The following is a 22,367-nucleotide window of genomic DNA, read 5'->3' as shown; positions in this document are numbered from 1 at the left end:
AACGCAAACAGTTAAGATATTCAAAAACTTCATTTAAATGGGGGTGGGGGGTGTTATGAGTTCAAGCCCGAGTGGATATTCTCACCTATGCTGGATTTCTTTCAAGAGTGGTTTCTGGGTCAGGACTGGTGGGGCTGTACGAGCTTCCTTTCGAGAACGTCCCAGCCTAGCACCCGACGATTTCATACTCGGAGAATGAAGATGATCGGGCCTGCCTGCCAATGATCCAAATGGTCGTTGAAGAAAAAGATAATTACATGTGGATTCATGTGTATGGACTCATCTAATGCTAGGTTATCCATAAACATACAAACAAATACATCATAATCCTCTCGCATACCTTTTTCGAGGAATCCTAGTAAATTTTATTGTTAAGAAACTTTATTGCATCAAAATCTTTCATAATAGGAGATAGTGATACACCATGTGATTATCTTGTGCACTTAGGATAGTCTAATATGCAACATGACAAATCTAGTATCCCCACAAAGGGCCAGCAAAAGTCGAAATATTTGGCTCACCTTTTTCTCAATGGCCTTATCTGTGGTCTATAGTTGTGAAAAATAAAACCGTTGTCTTCTTGCTGAGTGTATATGCAGGGCCGTCACGAGAATCTTAAAAAAATTTGTGGACAGAAGGCGAAATTTTTTAAGTTTTGAGTAAAATTTTTTTGTTGGGCTTAAAACAATTAAATTTTTAAATAGGCTTATTAAGGATTGGCTAATTGACAATTGGAGTTCCCTCATAGCCTCAATAATGTATTGCCATGAGTACATGTCGGCTAACCATAGCCTTTTATATTAAAAACATAGATCTCCTATTGCTTTGACATTGAATGAAAAAGATAAGAATTATGAACAGTATGTCATAAGAAAAAAGAGTATCAAACCCTAATAAATATGAAATAATTAGCAGAATTGTAGATCATATGCTTGCCATCGCGTATTACATTGTATCTTAACGAAAAGCGAATTTTTTTATGATTATACACTACTTAATGTTGCGCACATCATATGAATTAAGTACGAATTTTTGATAAGAAAGTCTGATACACAAATAAAAGTAGACACGCTATCTGGAGTCAAATATCTAACAAGAAGAAAAGAATGGCATGCAACATTTTTTACCAAACAATAAGTGACAAAAATTTTATATCTTTAAAAATTAAAAAGTAGAATACAAAGAAAGACAAGGAGCTTTGTCAGCATGTAACTCACCTTATACTCTAATATATGGCGAAAAATTTACATAAATTCACCAAATGATCAATAAAACAACAATCTTTAATCGGATATTAATAGTTAAAACACATTATATATGTTAAATTTACAGTATGTTAGCTTTTATTACTCAAATCAAGAAGAAAGCGCAAGCTCAGCCCAAGCTAATGAGGATGTCTTGAGCTCTGAAGAAACCGATGTGTCAATTTTGCTTTCCAAAATCGCGTACAAATCTTGCATTGATACTTGATCGCGAGGTCTTAAGTGAATGCAAATTGAAACTACTTCACATATCACCTTCAAATCTTCCTCGCGAAAATGTTTTAGTGCAGGATCAACGACAGAGGCCATCTCTTCGGGCTTTTCAAGATAATCTTTAGCCTGTCAACGTATTCAAAGATTACAAGTTATAGAAAAAGAAATAATTTGCGGTATTTTGAACTGGGATTGTGTCTTTTTCACTTAAGGTTTAACAAAACTTATTCAAAATTTGATTTTTTGGGGTACATGTATAATTACCAAACTACCCCTAATTCTGGTTAACAAAACTAAAGCTACCACTTTCGACTTTTCGAGTAATATATGATACAAGAACAAGTAGAACATTGCATGCACAAAGTATAAAATGCAAGAAGAGTTCTTACCCAATCCACCAGGCATCCTTTATCCTTGCAGAGTGGCGGTCGTCCACTGATTATTTCCAACAAAAGAACGCCAAAGGCGTAAATATTACCTTGAATGTCCAGCTGGCGTCCTTCCAAAGAACTTGGGAGAACACAGAGAGCACCCTCGTTACTAATACATCGCGAGTTATTTTCTGATCTCGTAAGAATTGTTTTCCAACTTTCAAAATCAACTAGCTACAAGAACACGAAAAAACACAAGTAAACCAAACGTCCGTACAACGGTAACGGGCTTGGGCCAATACAACAGTTTTTTAGTATGGGTCGAATTGACCCGGAAAGTTGTCATTTCAAAATAAAAAGTTAAATAATTGGTGGGTTATATATGGCTACAACAACTAAATTGTTACAATAATATTACAAAGGTTTTGTATAAAAACTTTGGACGGTTTTTAACAGTTTCGACCATTTTTTAGCTACATTATCAAATTCAACTCAAAACCCACTTGAGATAAAACATAACCCTAACCGATAATCATAAGTATATTGGTCGAAAATGTCACCCCTATAAATTGTACATTCCGTACTACATAATACATATGAAACAAAAGGCATGCTCAACAAAACAGAAAGAGATACATATAATGATATAAATAAACATAAAAAATAGAAAATAGCATGATACCTTAGGCGAAAAATCTTCTGTCAAATATACCGCACTAGAGTTCAACTCTGATATAGTAAAAGGTGGTTCAATTTCCGTGTGAAGATACTTTAGACCTGTTGCAATGCCTAAAACAATGTTCATTCTTCTTGTCCAACTTAGTTGACACCCTTCTTCATCTAAAGTATAAAAAAAATCAAAATGTTATAACTTTTACCCTTTGAGATAATAATAATAATAATAATAATAATAATAATAATAATAATAAATTGAAGGCGGGACCGGACAGGCCGACAGGGCATGGGTTGGACTTACAATGAAGGTGTTCATACAAAGTCCCATTTGACGCGTATTCAAACACTAACATTCTGGTAAATGGAGTGCTATCTATACAATATCCCAACAGTTTGCCTGTGTTCTCATGATTTAGCCTTGCTAAATCTGCCACCTGGATAATTTGCATGGATTTAAGCAAAAATAAAGACTTTCATAGGTATAATAAGCAAGATTTAGTTCTCATTTCCGACCCGTTTACCGAAAAAGGGCTCCAACTGGTCAAACGGGTCAATTTATAGGGAGGTGATTTGTACTCAACAATAAGTAATCCATACACAACAAAGAAGTGTTATTTGATGATTTTACCCTTACACAATAAGAAAAGAAAAATAAAAGTGTGCAATATATACAAGTAAAATCGGCAATAAACAACTTTTTATTGTATACAACATTACAATATGGTTTTTTGGATTTTTATGTAATATATATAAAGTTGAAAATCGTAAAAGACCCATTTACCGGAAAAAGGCTCCAACCGGTCAAATGGGTCAATTTAAGGGGATGTGATTTGTACTCAACAAAAAGCAATTCATACGCAACAACACAAGTGTTATTTGACGATTTTACCCTTACATCATAAGAAAAGATAAATATAAGTGTTTAATATAGAAGGGTAAAACTTAAAAGTGTTTAAAATACAAGGGTAAACTCACATACAACTTTTTGACCAATAAAAAAACTTAACGCGTTGATAATCTTGCAACCGTGAATTCGAGTGCTTTCAACCTCCTTAATAATTATATTCAAAATGTCAAAGTTATACTACTATCTCATAACATAGTTTTTGGAATCATATTTAACACATTAAGTCTATATAAAATTTAAAATGGACAACCCAACCCAACCGATTTTGACCCAAACATGTATTTGCTGTTGGAAGTTTTAAGTAGTTCTTCATTTGTAGACACACCAAAACAAACACACTTCATCTTCTTCCTACTGCAACTGTGTTATTTCCGATTTCGTTTCAGGCAAGTGATCGAGTCCGGCAGAGCACCGATTCTGTTTCGAACCGGAGTACCCTGGGAACAGACCAAGAATCTGTTTAAGGGAATTGTGTTAAACACAAGCCCGGTTTACTGTGTTGATCGTTTCGTTTATTTTCGTTTTATTTTCTGGAATTTATAATACAAGTTTTCCAACATTTGCTTTACCTCCTTTTGATAATAAAGCTCAAGATAACCACTCCAATGCTCTTCTTTAACACAAAGAGAAATAACCGCGATTTCAGGCCCACCTTTCATATTTCCTTTATAAACTAAACTGTCCGACGATGACCCGATAATATTGCTAAAATCTTCACACGCTACTTCAAGCTCATGTCGATTGTATTTCGTCACATCTTTCAACATATTAGGATCTACACACAATACAAACACCAACAAGCATGAATAACAAACGTCTTATTGTAATATTTTATTATGACTTTTTTCATTAATAAGCCCTCACCAGTGTAGAATGCCATGTGGTCCTTATCACTTGCAGATTTCTTCCAGGGAATAATAATGGAAGATTTGTTTTTGCTTCTATGAAAAGTTGTGAAAATGGCAACTAAAAATAGAGAACCGATCATTACTCCTGTCACTATTTCAAGAACTAAAAGCCATGATGGTTTTGAATCCGATGCTTGTTGTGTTTGTCCAGCTGTTGGTGGGCTGTGTTTCGTCTCTCCGGTTTTATGCTTAGCTGGTGGAGTACCACCGGCTGTACGCAAAAAATGTGCAATTACCAAACTACCCCCAATCTTAACTAGGATGTTAACTACCATTTATTACACTTGGAGGATCAAGATATGGTAAAACATGATTCAAGCAAAGAAAATAATACATTATAGATTTAAGGTTATATATGAAAATTACCAAACTACCCCTAATCTGAACTAGAATATTAAGTACCATAAATTACAATTGGAGAACCAAGACAAGGTAAAACATGGTTCATGCAAGAAACATGGTTTCAAAAAACAATATTTTATGTTGATTTTCTAAAATATACAAGAATTTATTTAATTAACCACATAAAAACATACCACATTGTTCAGCTGTTCGTTGCTTGATATCTTTATATGGTAGGCAGTTCCCCTGAAAGCTCGTCCTGCAAGGATAATAAAGAAACTGAGTGAACATACGCACGCATAATATGCAACATATGGAATACAGAAAGAGAGAATGATATATACACACACACACATGCATACCTAGGAAGGTATCCCAAGCATTTAGGTATGCTTCCAACAAGAAAGTTGAATGAGAAATCTGCAACTTTTAAGGCAGACAAGCGACAAAAACCGAATCTCGATACATTTGAAGCATACCTAAGCCAACACAATCTTCATATCAGATGTATATATTGGAATGGCTAATAAAATTCGCTCAAGAAACTTGTTAGGTTTATATAGCATTATTAAATAGTTTGCTTACATTCCTTGCGTGTTGGAAACCACTGAAGCATTGGCACCCGGAACATTGCCATGCAACTTATTTCTGTCCAACCGAAGTTCTTGAAGATATTTAAGATTGCCAAGCTCTGTAGGCAGTTGACCGATCAACCCATTCGACTGCAGCTTTCTGAACAAATATAAAGAGGCTTTACACATAAGAGAATATCTCATAAAGATTCAAAACGAACAAATATTTTATCAAAATAATGAAGAAAACTTACATTATAACAATGTTAACCAAATTCCCGATTTCGTGAGGGATCGGTCCGGATATCTGGTTCATCCCCAAATCTAAAATTTTCAGGTTCTTCAGTGATCCAATTTCTTTTGGTATTGAACCGATGAGCTTGTTGCCATGTAAAATCCTATAAGCATAACCATTTTAGTTTAAAGTTTCGATTTTTATTATGTTCTTGAAGGTGAAATAAAATGTTGAAAGGAAGCATACAATTCTTGTAAGGAAGCAAGCTGAAAAAGTTCACGAGCAATAAAACCCGTTATAGATGAGTGAGAAATATTCCTGGAGAAAAAACAAAACAAAAAAAAAATTAAAATTAAAAATACATACTTATTAGATTCATTGCTTCAATAAAACCAAACCATATAAATTGATGTACCAACTGTCATCTCACAGTTAGAAGCCATTTTGCAAAAATGTTTATTCAACAATAATCCTATAATTTAGTCTAAAATGATACAATTGTGTTTAAGTTAAAACATCAACTACCTATAAATTGTTGTCTAGAGCTTGGTTTAAAAAAAGCGTAAGGCCAGACGTTGCTTTATGTACAACCAATAAGCTTTATGTACAACCAGAAGTTGCGTCTCTCTCATCTCTTTTATACATATCAATCTTTTTCTCAAGTAAACCATTCATACTTAATCATCGCTTAATTGTTTTACATATCAGTCTCCTACAAACTTTAAGAATTGACCAATTTTAATCCAGATTTGCATTGCTTTTCCGGATCGCCTCACACGCCTCGCAAACCAAGACTCTAAAGTTACCATTTTTAGAAATTTAATTAAAGTTACCTACTGGTTATTGTAATAATGGTAATTTTTTGATGTTGTCATTTTGGTCCTAAATTTCCTAAAAATCACATATCCAACTGTCAGACAAGTTCATAGAGATTGAGTCAAACTTGTCTGCTACACTCACAAATGTTAATTTCAACTGGACTGAAAATATGAAATAAATATAAAAATAAATAATACATGAAAAGTCAAAGAGACAACTTCTTACAGCTTTGTCACTTGATTTCCAGAACAAGAAACACCAACCCAGTTGCAAGGATCTGAATCAAGAGCATTCCAGCTTGATAAAACCATTAATGGGTCGTCAAAAATGCCTTCTTTGAACTTTGAAAGAGCATGAACTGCAAAAAATCAAGAATTTTAACATACCCACAAAAAATAAACACCATTTGCATTAAAACTTGTAAATTTCTCACTACATTGCTAATAAGATCTTAATTAAAGATTATAAAACATAAAAAATCAAGAAAGAGCATGAACTACAATAAAAATCAAGAATTTTAATATACCCATATAAAATAAACATCATTTTCATTAAAAACTGTAAATTTTTCACTACATTGCTAATAAGATCATTCAAGATCATAAAACATAAAAAGATAAGATTTTTATTGATTTGAAAGTTAAAGTTTTTCAAGATCTGATACAAATTAAACTATACCTTCAATTGGTTGAGTAGCATCACAAGCAGCTATAACAATTCCCAAAGTAATCAAGAACAGTTGAAATGGAGCTGATCTCTTCATCTTCTTTCTCAAGAACACCAAGAGCTCATCAAAGCAGAAGTCTTGAAGAAATGACCCAAAACCCCATTAAAATTTCAAGAAATGAAGCAAGAATCTGAGAACAATGATTAAAAAAATGATATTTTTCAAGTAAAATCAAAAGGGTATTGAAATCTGTGAATGTTTAAGAAGCCTAAAATCAAATTAGAGTAGAAATCTGAGTAGGTGAAGTATAAAGATCAAAGCAAACACCAGTATAAGAAAACTTGGATTCAAAGACAAGTTTGGTGGCAGACTGGCAACACTACTACTTCAAGAATTTAGAATTTATATAAATATTTTTATAAATTTTATGAGAATAAATAGAAGGATCAAGAATCACAGACTAGCAAGCTTGAAAAATCAAAAATATATGAAAAAATGCAGATGAAGGAATTTTATAAAGTGGGAATGTTTTGTTTCTTTTGGTTGTTTTAATTAAGGAAAAAAGTAAAGTAAATAAAGTGATCATTTTCGGTGGTTTTCTTTTTATTTTCAATTTTTTTATTTTTATTTTGTGTTGGGGGTGGGTGGGGGGTAGGTAGGTTGCTACTTGGAGTGCCGTAGCAGGTTTATAACCTGATTAATGATTATTGTTTTGTAATAACCAATTAATAGTTTGTATTTTTTAAATAATACATAAATTAATAGTTAAAAAAACTAGATATTTAACAAGCATTGCTTCAATATACAATTTGGGGAAAACTCAACCACCTTGATTAGTACCAAAACCCTAATTAAAGGTTTCATAATTGCTACAGAGGTTGAGCTTGTGAAGCATTCAATGATTACTTGCTCAAATAGTCAACGGGTAGGTTCATTGGATTCACATGATTTTTAAGATTATGTTTTCTCAGTCATTGCATTGAGGTTTTTTTTTTTCATATAACAACTCGTTGTTATACTATCCTTATCAACAATCTCACAATCTCAATCTCACATTATAAAATTAATTTCTCTCTCTTTAATCTACAAAATTTAACCCACTTTAATCTTTTACTCTCATTAACAACCCAATCTCATCCTTTTTTTATTAAATAAATTTAATTTATAATTAGTTTTGATTAACTATATAAAATTTTATATAAAAAATACGATTTTTTAAACAAACTCCATGTTTAACGAAATTTATACCGGAATGCTCACAAATAAAAACTAAGTAAGACTGTGTTTTTAGATTTTTTTAAAAAGTCAAATATAATAAGTTATAAAACAAAAACCAAAAAATATATATAATTAATTGGTGAGAATAAAAAAGGAAAAAAAAAGAAAATTACATCCACTCACATTGTGACATGTGGTCACAAGTTGACCAAATTTGAAATTGCAATCTCATTTGAGCCACCGATCGAATTGCCTAATTAAATCCATTTTTTCTTTTTTTATATAAATAAATTGAGGGTTTGCAATCTTGGATTGCCAATGGTTGTATTCTTAATGAACTTACGTAATCATAAATACCTACTAACCAATAAGATCACGTAAAACTCGGTTATTGTTACGGGGTCATCTACTGATGTCTCGGATTGCTCGAGGACAAGTCGGCCTGTTTCGTTTTTTGGTGATTTAATATTTCGTCTTGTCATGCACTCGTCACGAGAGTGGTCACAACCAAAGCAGTTGATATGGAAAAAAAATGGATATGAGATATCGGTTATCGAGGTGATATACCCGTGGGATATCAGTAATTTTAATATCATGTAAAATTCATATATATAGCAATTTAAAAGTAATAATTCTGTATACTCTCCTATTACTAAAAAGTTAACATTTTGCAACTTGTAAAACACTAACAATCGTAGCAAGCGAAACTGATTAAAACTTAAACACTAAAAATTGATAATTAAGACTTAAAACACTAACATTGTACACTAAAAATTGATAATTAAGACTTAAAACGCTAACATTGAACACTAAAAATTGATAATTAAGACTTAAAACATTGATATCAGGAATATCGGTGATATATCGGTCAATATCGTCGATATTATCGGTAGCGATTTTCTGACCGAAATTTTAATCGATATTTTATCAAGGGACCGGTAACCGATATATCACCAATATATCAGTGATATATCGGCCATATCGACTGCATATGTGACTCACACCCCCCTACCAGTTACACGTCGGTAGTGCAAATTGTATGCTTTAAATAGATCTGAATTTTAAACATTTAACACGTCATATCATGCTTAACCGACGATAATCAAGAAAGATTAAAACTAAGTTTTGTTACCCAACAAAACAAAGAACTAACATATTTTATTTTGCTATAAAAACATTTTTATTTAATCTTTGCAGCTTTGCTTTCGTAACATTATTTATTATATGTGTGTTTCGATTTTCTTTTAACCCAACATAATTTATTTTAAGCTTGTGTATGCTTTTCTAATCCTTTGTACAAGTTGAATCGGTAAATTGGTTAGATCTTATTTTATTAGGGTTGCTTAACGAGGTAGCAAAGTTGAGTTGGCTTTAACACGAGTTTGAGCTTTAAGTTAAATGAGTAAGCTTGGCTCGGCTTGTTTGTGTTTAAAGAGATTAAATTTGAACTCTTAACTCAGCTCATAAAAGGCTCGAGTTAACTTGTGGCTCCTTGAACCAACTCGTTTATTTTTTTATTTTAACATAAACTATTATTATTATTATTATTACAAAAATGCAACACTTACAAAGAGACTCGATACTAGTTATAAGCGAGCCAACAAGCTAAGATTGACATAAAACTTGGGCTTAGGAAGATTAACATTTGATTGCGACTTTAGTTTATTGAGTCACAAAAGTGAGTCAACAAGTGAGCTTACTTAATCTCAAGCTCGATCCGTTTACAAATAAGCCGATTTCAACAAACTAATCTAATAAGACTCAAGACATGTTTCTATATCTCATCGGTAAGTAAGTAAGTTTTACATGTCTTTAGGCCAATGATCCCTTTTCTCAACTTAAAGTCGGTTACAATATCTAAAGTTGCTTTTTTTTTCCTTGTTTTCTAGATTTAGGGGAATACGTATTAAGTATTAATGCACAAGACAAGCAAGTACCATGACTCAATGAGCATTAATGACTTTGAGATGAAGCATATGACATGTAGGGACATTCTTGTATGCATAATGGAAGAGGGGCGCTTTAATATATTATTCTAAAACTCCTTTTCTCATGTGAGATTTTGGGATCTAATCATATTAAATATTATTAAATATTGTTATTTCATGATTAATTTTTTAGTTCTGCTCCATGAAAAGAAATTTAAAGACATCATATACTTCATTCTTTATACAAATTTTATATGCAACTTATTCTATCGATTTTAATGTGTTTTATTGTATAAATAATATTTTACATAAATAACACTTATCATCTTTTAATCACGTTTGGAACCACCCCCAATACACAAGTAAATATTTCTAAGACGAGTTGTCAACCGTCCATACTAATTTTAACGCTTCAAGCTTAACTTATCAAGGGACACCATAAAAAGTGTTAGTGTGTTACATGCAGAATTTGTTACGATATAAACAGTGTAGGACCAAAAGTTAGATGTTGGATAGTATAGGGGGTCCTTTTACATTTGTATAGTTATTTAGATGTTTACTTTTGTACTTAGTGAACAATAGAGGTTAATAAAAGATATTGATGAATTGAGTTAAATTTCTTCTCTTTTGGTTCTTCTTCTCTAATCTTCAATCATTATATTTTGATACAAAACAAGTGGTATCAAAGCTATCCGATCCTCAGAAGCTCCAGTTTTTCTTTAATTCGCCAATTTTTTTAATTCTGACAGCCAATTCCCACAATAACATGCAATTCACGGTGGCTCAGTTTGATCAGTTCTGACAACAATTCAACGTGGAGATGGTTTGATTCATATTCAATCGGCGATTGTACAATATCGCATATAGTAGTGACAACCAACAATTTCCAGAAATGACCAGTTAGGGCTTGATTTGAATTGGGTGATGATTCAATAAAGACAGACGACAACTTAGGCGACAATCAACATTAACACTTCACGGTGGTGATTCATTAAGCAACAATTAAGGCCATAGCAGGTTCTTGCCGGCAACAATGGTGTTCTTGTGTTCGTGTGGGGGGTTTGATATGGGAAAATGCAATAATCCCAAAATGTGTGAACCAAGGAAAAGTTGTTTCCACATTGGTGAAATGGAAAATGGATCGTCCCACATTAATATTAGAATGATAAGCTTGAGATCTTCTTATAAGAAGGCGGGCTCACAAGATAATATTCGTGTATTACAAGACACGTCCAGTGGCATTAGTGAGGGTCTGAAGCACCCAACTCGCACGTGCACGAGAACGGGCTTGGCCGAAGTGCAATGGGCGCAATGTGGCGCTTTGATGACTCACTTTGCACTTACACGGGCATTACCGGAGCCGCTTGAGAGGCGCCTTAGTATTTTTGTGGAGTGGTACCAACACAAGAAAATAAAATTTATGTAGCGGTTGGTATGCAGGAATAACGGGGAAGAATGGAGTGAGTCATTGCATGGATATGAAAAAATGATGTTTGGTTGCTCAATGAAATGGAATTATCCATAACACAGGGAATCGCATTCCATTAAAACCATTCATTCCCATCAACCTTTTTTTTTCATTCCATTCATTTTTCACTATACTTTCTCAACAACACCACCTAACAACTGCAGCCACCACCACTACCATAGTCACCACCAACACATGACCGCCACCACCACCTTATCACCAGCGCTACCACTGCCACCATCGTCGCCATAACCACCACAACCATTGTCACCGTCGCCGCCTGACCATAATCACCACCATCAATGTCGCTGCCTGACCACCACCATAAACCACCACCACCTGACCGCTAACACCGTCGCCACCACCGTACCATCGCTATCATTACCAATCTTGCCATCGTTTGACGGATGGATAAAAGCTTCGTCATGATATGTGAAGGCTTATAGTTATCCGAAAACTTTTGCGGCTGTCGCGCTACGTGATGAACAATAAATTAACCCCATCGCAATACGCGACGTGCTCGCTACACAGCCGTGACACGATGCATGCCACGTGTCAGAGCACATGGCATAAATAAGGCTGACTCGGCAAGGCTATAAAGCCATTGCGCTACGCGATGACCTTATGTTAAGGTCGTTGCTATAACGACCGAGCTAAAAGTCAGCTATAAAAGGAGATTGATCAACACATTTTTTGTCGTTCAAAATTCTCGCATTCTCTCATTGGTATAATACCACAGGTCGCCGAGACGATATCGTATCCGATTGATCGAGACTTTAGTACACAGATCCAAATCTTTATTCGAACAAGGTGAGACTTTGTGTCATCGTGTAAAGTTTTCAATCTCATGATTATCGTTCAAGTTTTTTGGTTTATACCAATACATAGTACATTGTATTTAATTAGGTGCTTAACACCAGGAAACTCGTAATTTGTAAACTTGTAAGGTAAGAGATTCAAGTTTTTGTACAACTCACATTTGTGTGAGATAACCAGTTTCCAAACATGTCATTGAGATTTATAAACTTGTATAACTCATGACAGAGTATAACAGGCCAATGTTTTCAAAATGTATTTTTGAAAGGTTTTCATTACATTATAGTGATTAAGTCTTTGTAGACTTGCGGAATGATTACTACTGGTATTGTGGGGTTTTGTACACAATTCTTACTTATATCGTTACTTATTGAACAAAGAGTTAGCCAATAAGTATTATGACCACAATCACTAATATGGTCGAGTGGCAAATACATTTTGGTAATTTGTAAGAAAGGAAATGTAAAAACATTTTAATGTTGTACTGTAAATGTGTCATTTTCATATGAATGTACTCACAAGCATTATCAAATGTTTTTAAACGTGTTTCAGGTGACTTGTTGGGAAGAAATAGAAGCAGTGCTACAGGGCACTCTAGCTTAAATAAGTGGCGTCACCAGAATAAAGAAATATGTTATTTTTATTAATTAGGGGTTATATCTATAAAACTTATGTTTGTATAAATATGGGTTTTATCCGGTATTTATGAAATAAGGATCAAAGTGTTTTGAACTTTGATAAATTTTTCCTAACAATGTTCCTAATGAATTTCTTCACTGCCTAATATATTTTAATAAACACCAGTACCACTGCTCACGTTTGTGGCCCCTTCCTAGGGTATGGGGTCAGGGGTTGTGACAGAGAACAAGGTACACATTTGTGCAATGAGTAGGCGTTCTTGTGGAGGACTGAAATATGAAGACGAGGGGTCACTATTGTGGTTACATACTAGAGTATTCAAAACCACCAGCTAATTCTAAACTTTACAGGGTTTCAGATGTGTCGATGAATACATGGGATCACCAACATGGGGAAAATGAAGTTCTAGTTTATTTGAAACCAAAAATCAAGAAACAAGAACTCTAAATAATGCATCATACATGGAAGAAATCAATAACTTATAGAAAACAAGTTCATTTCAATACTATTGTAGTTCATCTTATTTTCTCCACAATAAAGTAAATTCTAAGTGAGAATTATGTTACAAGTCTATTCGTGGAGGGTATCAAAACTGAAATAAAGTGGCGGGTAAGCTTGTGAGAACAAAAACATGAGAAAGCATATGAAAAAGGCAAAGAACCATGTTAACTTTCTTGTCATTTTCAATAACAATAAAGAATTGGATGCACCAACCAAGGACATGAATTAGATACATGAAACTGAAATTTTAAAATTGTCGGACAATGATTAAAGATTTACTAAATGAAAAGTATAATGATGTTAAATAACTACTAAATGAAAAGGACAAAGATGGTGGCGAGTTATAAAGGGAAATTGGAAAAATAAATGAGAATAAAATTCAAGAAATAGTTATTGTTGAGGAGATATTAGAAACAATGGATGATTTGAAGGGGTTTGAAAAGGCTATGAATTCTGTTCATAATAAAATTACAAATGAAATGAGCTACAATGATATTGATAAGGTGGATCATAAGTCTATCAAGATGATTTGGTTAACACGAATATGTGTAAGGAAAAAGAAACAAAGAGGGGAAAGTGAATTTGGAATGCTTAGTTCTCTCAAATTCTGCAACTGTTAGTAAACATTCCAAGAAAGTTTTATGTGTGGAAGATCTCACAACGAAGAAAACAAAAATGGGTGTAAACACAATTGTCGACTTAAATAATCTCATACAAATTGAATATGAAAATATACCAAATGATTTTCAAGTTAAATTGTCAATGGAAGTGGGACAAATATGGTATAAAAGAAAATTCAAACAATGGTTTCTCATTATATTTGTGAATGGAAATTGTTTAAACACGAATACAAAGGTAAATGCATGGCATAAATGGAAATCCAAATTATGGTTTCGTATTGTTAGTTCTATTGATCCTAGGTACATATTTCATGAGGGAAATCACGAGGAATATCACAATGGTAATGGCTCAATATGTTCAACATACGATGATCAAAATGTCATGTTTGAAAAATAATTCGGTTCTCTAGTTCAATAAAAGGAAAGTGATGACAAAGGGAATCATATTCATAGTGATTTTTATAATGATGAGCTATCGGATTGTTGGAAACAAATGGTTGAACCTTTAGGGTTAGATAATATTCAGATTAGTTTTATAGTTGAGATTAAGGTCAGTTAGATCTAAGGTAGTGGCAAGGAATTTTTGGTATAAGGGATTTAAGAAAGTCCTTAAATAGTGCATATATTATTGGCTTGAGAACAAGGATCTCTTCATAATACATGTGTGGCACAAATGGAATTCCAAAATTGTTGGAAGATAGATTAATGATATTCAATTGCCTTTTGACAATGTTTCTATTAGAGTTGGGTAGAAGTTACTATTTGGAAGAAGATGTTTCAATTATCACATTCCATCTATCAAGACCGATGAAACACAAGAAATGTGTCAATTTGGTTTTGATACTTTTGATTATAATTTTTTTTCCATTTTCTTATTTGGAATTTATCTTAAGAAGACTTTAACTATGTTTTTATATTCTAATCCTTGAGGTCAGGGATGTTTCGAATGTGAGGCTAGTGTTACGATTTAAATAGTGTAGGGGGTCAACAGATAATTGTTGTATAATAAGGGGGGTGGGGTCCTTTTAAATTTGTATAATTGTTAATTTCTGTACTTAAGGAGCGTTCGAGGGTAATATAAGGTATCGATGAATTGAGTAAATTTCTTCTTTTCTGGTTCTTCTTCTCTAATTTTTCATCATTCTATTTTGATACGTAACAAAATTGATGAAGAGAGTTAGAGAGAAGAAACTAAGGAAGAATGTTTATTCAATTGATCGATAATTGTTTATTCATAGTTCACTCGTTGAAGTGTTGTTTACAACCATATCTATTTTACAAACAAGAGCCTACACTATCATTATTAACAATTCTAATTCTTACACTAGGAAATTCATTACAGTGAGAAAACCCCTTAAGTCAGGTTTCAAAAACGAAACCATAAAATCTTAAGTTTTAATCATCACCCCGTGCATTGGACCAATAGCCCAACTGCAAATAACACTTGTTATAAATATAAATAAAGGAAAAATGAATCAATAAACCCTCTTTATAAGTTAGCCATAAAGTTCATCACATTATCATATTCATGAATTAATTATCAAAATAATAACTTAAAAGACAACAATTTATATCGGTTAGATCATCATCTATGCTCACAAGAAGGTACATGGTTTAATATTTATATTTAGATATTTTATTTGTAATCATCATAGTGTAGTGAAGTTAATTACGATTTTGATCAGAAATTTAAAAATATTATATTTACGAACTGTAGAGGTAGGGTATTAAACCCATCATTTAACCAAGTATAACACTCAAACCCAGCTTTATTAGAACGATGGCCGGGTCAGGCGCGGATAGAAGTCCCATACGCCAGGCGTAACACAAGGCGCCAAAGTTATATCTCAATATAATATACATTCCCTGACACCTAGGGAATGGTGGCACAAAAGTCTCATAAGCATGAGACAAAAAGATACAATTTACATGGGGATAAACACCCAACCAATGAGGATTGGACAGCACACAAAGGACGGTACAAAGTAGTATAACACGTCTTTGTCAAATGGCCATGATGCCCACCAACTTCCACCAACCTCCACGATCACACGGGTGGAGAATATTATTGGTGAAAAAACCTGACAAGGTAGTTGACCACTCTCTCTCTCTCTCCTCCAGCTATAAATACCAATGGACTCCAAATGGTAAAACACGCACATTCTCATACTATCACTGTCAATACATTATATCTCGTACTACCAAGTACTGATTCTCACGCCGGAGGGTGGTTACGAGAGAATCCCCCCCATTCCTCATAACGAGCTCACGGTGTTCTGTTTTGCAGGATATACTCATCTGCGCCAAGAAGGTTTTATAACCCATCGTGTGGAATACTTAACCATTGTTAGGATCATACGGGTCACACACACGAACACAAGTCACACACCACTCTACTCACAATCAAGAACAACACGAAGATTTATAGTGGTTCGATCCGGCTCTGACCTACGTCCACTCTCGGTAACTAGGAGGTTTTATTACTTGGTGATGGTACAATCAAACTGATACAAGATCAATCTCTTATATAGAGATTAAATATGAATTTGTCAAACAAAGAAATTAATATTGCAGATAACACACAGACTTCAGCCACTTCTTTTGACAGCCTGCAAACATGGTTGCAGGTTCACACCTGTTTTTCTGCTGCTGTTTTTTGACAAACCACAAGAGTGGCTTCACACTCAACAATCTCCCACTTGAAGCCACGAAACAATCTTCACCTGCGCTTCAATTGTGTATATGTATTTCTGTAAGAAACTTCTGATCTTAGTATCTTCCTAGTTATCCGCCCTTCACTTCAATTATTCTGAAGGCCAGTTGAAGCTATGCAAAGCTTCAACTTCTCTAAGGTGACAACCTTAGTCAACATATCAGCTGGATTTTCAGTTCCTTTGATCTTCTTCAACTTCAGAGTACCATCACTAACTTTGTCTCTGATGAAGTGATATCTCAGCTGTATGTGTTTCGTCTTCGAATGGAAGACAAGATTCTTTGCAAGATGAATTGCACTTTGATTATCACAAAATAGTGCACAATCATCTTGTTCCTTGCCAAGTTCGTTGAGAAAAATTCTTCAACAATATAAGCTCTTTGCTTGCTTCAGCAACGGCCATATACTCTGCTTCAGTGGCTGAAAGGGCAACACTTTTCTGTAGTTTAGACATCCAACTTACTGCAGTGCCTCCCACTGTAAAGACATACCCGGTAGTGCTTTTGAATGATTCTTTGCAACCACCAAGGTCTGCATCTGCAAAGCCTTTCAGAATAACATCTTTCCCCTTAAAATGCAATGCCACTTTTGAAGTCCCCTTCAAATATCTTAGCAACCACTTAACTGCTTCCCAATGTTCTCTACCCGGATTAGACATAAACCGACTAACAACTCCCTCTGTATGAGCAATATCTGGTCTCGTGCATACCATTGCATACATGAGGCTACCAATTGCAGATGGATATGGAACTTTAGCCATTTCTGCTTTGTTTTCTTCTGATTTGGGTGACTGATATTTGAAAAGCTTAAAGTGACTTCCCAATGGCGTGCTTCTAATCTTGGCATCTTAAGGCTGAATTTCTCTAACACTTTCTCAATGTACTTCTCTTGAGAGAGTGTCAAAGAACCATCTTCTTTGTTTCTGAAAATACTCATCCCGAGTATTTGGTTTGCAGCTCCTAAGTCTTTCATTTCGAACTCTTCAGACATTTGCTTCTTTAACTTCTTGATTTCTGTCATGTCTGAACCTGCAATCAACATATCATCTACATAGAGTAGTAGAATGATATAAGAACCCTTGAACTTCTTTATGTAACAACAATGGTCATTGTCACATCTCTTGTAGCCAACTCTTCCCATGAAGTTATCAAACTTCAAGTACCATTGTCTGGAAGCTTGCTTTAGACCATACAAACTCTTCTTCAGTCTACACACTAAGTTTTCTTTACCTTTAACCTGAAAACCTTCTGGTTGTGTCATGTAGATTTCTTCTTCTAGGTCACCATGTAGAAAAGTTGTCTTGACATCTAGTTGCTCTAGATGCAAGCCTTCTGCTGCTACAATACTGAGAACAAGTCTGATAGTGGTCATTTTCACTACTGGAGAGAATATTTCATTGAAATCGATTCCCTCTTTTTGCTGAAAACCCTTGACTACTAATCTTGCTTTGTATCATTTGGTACCATCATGTTCATCCGTGACCTTGAAAACCCATTTGTTTTGAAGAGCCTTCTTCCTAGCTGGAAGCTTTGTTAATTTCTAGGTCTTGTTCTTCTCAAGCGACTTCATTTCATCTTTCATTGCTAACTCCCACAGCAATGAATCTTTCAACCCCATAGCTTCTAAGTGACACTGAGGTTCATCATTTTCAGTCAAAAGAATGTAGTTGACTGATGCTGAGTACCGGTTTGGCGGTCTAGTGGCTCTAGACGATCTTCTTAGTTGATTTTGAGGTGTTTCTGGGGATTCTGGAGTTTGAGGAGCAACTTCTTCTACTTATTCTTCCTCAGAATCATTACTAGCGTTATCCCCTGAGCTTCCACTGTCGCTTGACTCATTCCCATTTTCTGGAATGTCGACTGAAGCTTCTTTTCTTTTTTCACTTTCAAACTCAACACTTTCTTTCTGAACTTCTTGTCTCTTGGTGTTTTTGTCTTTGTATAATTCGTTTTCATTGAAGACGACATTCTTGCTTCTGATTACTTTTCTGCCTTCATTATCCCAAAGCCTGTAACCCATTTCTTCTGACCCATAACCAATGAATGTGCACTTCTTGGCCTTTGAGTCTAGCTTGTCTCTTTCACCACTTTTTAACAAATCATAAGCACTGCAACCAAAGACTCGTAAGTGTTTGAGACTTACCTCCTTTCCTTGCCACATTTCTTCTGGCAATTTAAAAACCAACGGAACAGATGGTGAACGGCTGATCAAGTATGCTGCAGTGTTAACAGCATCGGCCCAGAATGTCTTGGGCATTCCGGCATTCAGCCTCATGCTTCTAGCCTTTTCATTCAATGTTCTGTTCATTCTCTCAGCTACACCATTCTGCTGGGGAGTTCCGGGAGCTGTCCTGATCATCTTTATCCCTTCCTTGGCACAATAGTCAGTGAACTGTTTGCTTATGTATTCACCACCATTGTCCGACTTTAAGCACTTTACCTTCAAATTAGTTTCATTTTCAACAGCAGATTTCCATATCTTAAAAGCATCAAATACACCAGATTTATGTTTAAGAAAATATACCCATACCTTGCGTGTTGAATCATCAATGAAGGTAACATAGTATCTCAAGCCTCCTAGAGATGAAACTGAAGTTGGTCCATATACATCCGAGTGAACAAGCTCCAACTTCTGAGCTTTCGGTGTCCTCCATGTCTTCACAAAAGTAACCCTCTTTTGTTTTCCAAGAACACAAGGTTCACAAAATTCAGTTTCCACTTTCTCCAAGTATGGCAACTTTCCTTTCTGAGCCAACATCTTCAATCCCTTCTCTCTCATGTGTCCGAGTCGGTTGTGCCATAAGTTTGATGAACTCGGACCGGTGGTCATTGCATGAACACCTTCAGCAGAAACTTCTGCCATCTATAGAGTGCCTTTCTTCTTTCCTTTGGTAATCACCAAATTACCTTTGATCACTTTCCATTGTCCACCCCCAAAGTGAACATTAAACCCTTCATCATCCAGTTTACCAACTGAAATCAACTTTCTCTTCAAGTTTGGAATAACCCTGACATTTTTCAATGTCCATATAGTTCCTAATGAGGTCTTCAAGTCTACATCTCCAATGCCTGTCAAGCATTTGATCATCTGCTAAACGAACTTTACCAAAGTTACATGTTCGTATATTCTTGACCATATCGTGGCATGATATAGCATGGAAAGAAGCACCCGAATCCATAATCCAAGATTCAACTGAATCTTCAACAGAACAGATCAGAGCATCACCAAATTCTTCCGAGGATACACTGTTTACTTCTTTCTTTGCAGTTGGGTTTGTACATTGGCTTCTAAAGTGACCTTTTTCTTTGCAATTCCAACATTCAATGTCTTTTCTGTCTTTTTGGTTCTTTGACAGACCCCTTCTTCTGGACTTTGATCTGCCTCGACTATGTCCTCTTTCGTTTCTTCTTCCTCTACTTTCTGTATGCAATAGAGAACTAGAATTAGAAGTCTCACCGTTGCTTCTCCGCCTGATATCTTCATTTACAATCAAGTCACGAATATTCTCGAAAGTGAGTTTGATAGTGCCGGATGCACTACTAACAGCTGTGACTGTTCCTGACCAACTGTCGGGCAAAGATGATAAAAGGAGGAGCGCTTGTACTTCATCTTCAAACTTTATTTCAACTGAGGCTAAACGAGAGATAATCTAGTTAAACTCGTTTATGTGAGCGGTAACTGACATGCCTTCCTTCATCTTGGTGTTAACCAATTGTTTGATGAGGAACACTTTGTTGGAAGCGGACGGCTTCTCGTACATGTTCGATAAAGCCTTATAAAACTCCATGAGTAGTTGTTTCATTGACAATGTTATACGCAACACTCTTTGCCAATGAAATCCTAACTACACCCAACGCTTGTCGATCCAACAACTTCCAATCTTCATCGTACATGTCAATTGGTTGTTCGCCCAACATAGGCAAATGCAGACTTTTCTGATATAATAAATCTTCAATTTGCATCTTCCAAAATCCATAATCGGTTCCATCAAATTTTTCAATCTTGATTTTACCATCTTCTGCCATTTAAAAAAAAAATTACCAAATCACTTACCAGACAGGTTCGTACTGTTAAGTGGTAATTTATACGAGCGGAAGCAACAACTGAAACAAGAAATTTATCTTTTTCGTGAGTTAACGGCGATGGATGGAATTTGATGAAATCTTGGTTAAATGGTTGAGGGGTGGTTTTTGTCAAAGTATGAAACTTGTGGACTTATTGATAAAAAAAGGAATCTTGACTTTCTTAGCTTTTTGAAAAAGAAAGAGAACGTGTTATTGTTCTTTCTTCTTGAGCAGACCAAACACACACACACACGAAAGAAATCAATCTCCTTCTTCAAGCTATCTCCAAGGAAAATGAGAAGACTATGGTGGCATGCACGATTTCCGGTGAGGGGAGCAAGATACGGGTTCATCGGAACCCTGGGTAGTCGCGGCGGCGACGGCAGATCTGGCGGCGGCGGCTTCGAAATCACGGCGGTGATTCACCGATGGTTCTGGTCGGAACTCTAATTCCGGCTTCACAGGTCACTATCTTCTTTATCTCTAACCCGGTTCGTGTGATTCAATCGATCCTGAGCTCTGATGCCAGTTGTTAGGATCATACAGGTCACACACACGAACACAAGTCACACACCACTCTACTCACAATCAAGAACAACACGAAGATTTGTAGTGGTTCGGTCCGGCTCTGACCTACGTCCACTCTCGGTAACTAGGAGGTTTTATTACTTGGTGATGGTACAATCAAATTGATACAAGATCAATCTCTTATATAGAGATTAAATATGAATTTGTCAAACAAAGAAATTAATGTTGCAGATAACACACAGTGTCTTCAGCCACTTCTTTTGACAGCCTGCAAACATGGTTGCAGGTTCACACATGTTTTTCTGCTGCTGCTTTTTGACAAACCACAAGAGTGGCTTCACACTCAACAACCATAACCCTCGGACTAACGTGTTAGATCTTGATGGATGGATCTGTGTTTCTTCACTAAAGAAACACCAGTCGAACCCCGACCGATTACTGGTAACCTAGGGGTTGGAGAGCTGTTTCCCACGAGGGGTTAGACCCTTGGAAGATGGTTCTTCTGATAACCTGCAAAACAGACACCGTGAGCTCGTCACTGAGAAGGGGGGGGGTTCCTCCTTGTGACCACCCTCCGGCGTGAGAATCAGACTAGATTGCTCTTTAAATATAAAAGTATATTAAGAGATTGCTAGAGCAGATATCAGGTATATATGATGATAATATGATAAGATGAGATGGTCATACCATTTGGGGTATTTATAGCCGAAGGTAGGTTTCCAAGGGGTTTAGCCGGCCCAACACGCTACCAACTGTAACCTATGCACGTGCCCTGCCTGTGAGTGGTGGATAGGTAGCGGCTGACACAGAGCAGGCGTGTCGTGCACTCTTCCTTTTCTGCCAACAACAGGCTAGGCACGTGGTATGGCAGGAGTTGGTGGGTAGGCGGCGGCTATTGGTC

The 22,367-nt window shown here is 35.4% G+C and overlaps 1 protein-coding gene across 1 annotated transcript; it reads right to left on the bottom strand.

Moving 5' to 3' along the window:
* Positions 1-1,202: 1,202 nt before the first annotated feature.
* On the bottom strand, positions 1,203-7,455 carry LOC143599664 (putative LRR receptor-like serine/threonine-protein kinase At1g63430). The gene is made up of 13 exons (XM_077077571.1): positions 6,983-7,455; positions 6,530-6,662; positions 5,732-5,803; positions 5,505-5,648; positions 5,264-5,410; positions 5,041-5,157; positions 4,873-4,937; positions 4,293-4,547; positions 3,998-4,203; positions 2,823-2,955; positions 2,529-2,686; positions 1,865-2,080; positions 1,203-1,601 (listed from the first exon to the last, which is right to left on the bottom strand). The coding sequence occupies exons 1-13, from the start codon at positions 7,065-7,067 to the stop codon at positions 1,356-1,358; spliced, it is 1,977 nt and encodes a 658-aa protein (XP_076933686.1). The 5' UTR covers positions 7,068-7,455; the 3' UTR covers positions 1,203-1,355.
* Between the last annotated feature and the right edge of the window lie 14,912 nt (positions 7,456-22,367).

The sequence above is a fragment of the Bidens hawaiensis genome, unplaced genomic scaffold, assembly GCF_021521415.1.
Source record: "Bidens hawaiensis isolate Kalapana, Puna unplaced genomic scaffold, B.hawaiensis_p1.1 tig00052495_1, whole genome shotgun sequence".
NCBI lineage: Eukaryota > Viridiplantae > Streptophyta > Magnoliopsida > Asterales > Asteraceae > Bidens > Bidens hawaiensis.
Note: the sequence above shows the minus strand (reverse complement) of the source record. Positions and strands in the feature narration are given on the sequence as shown.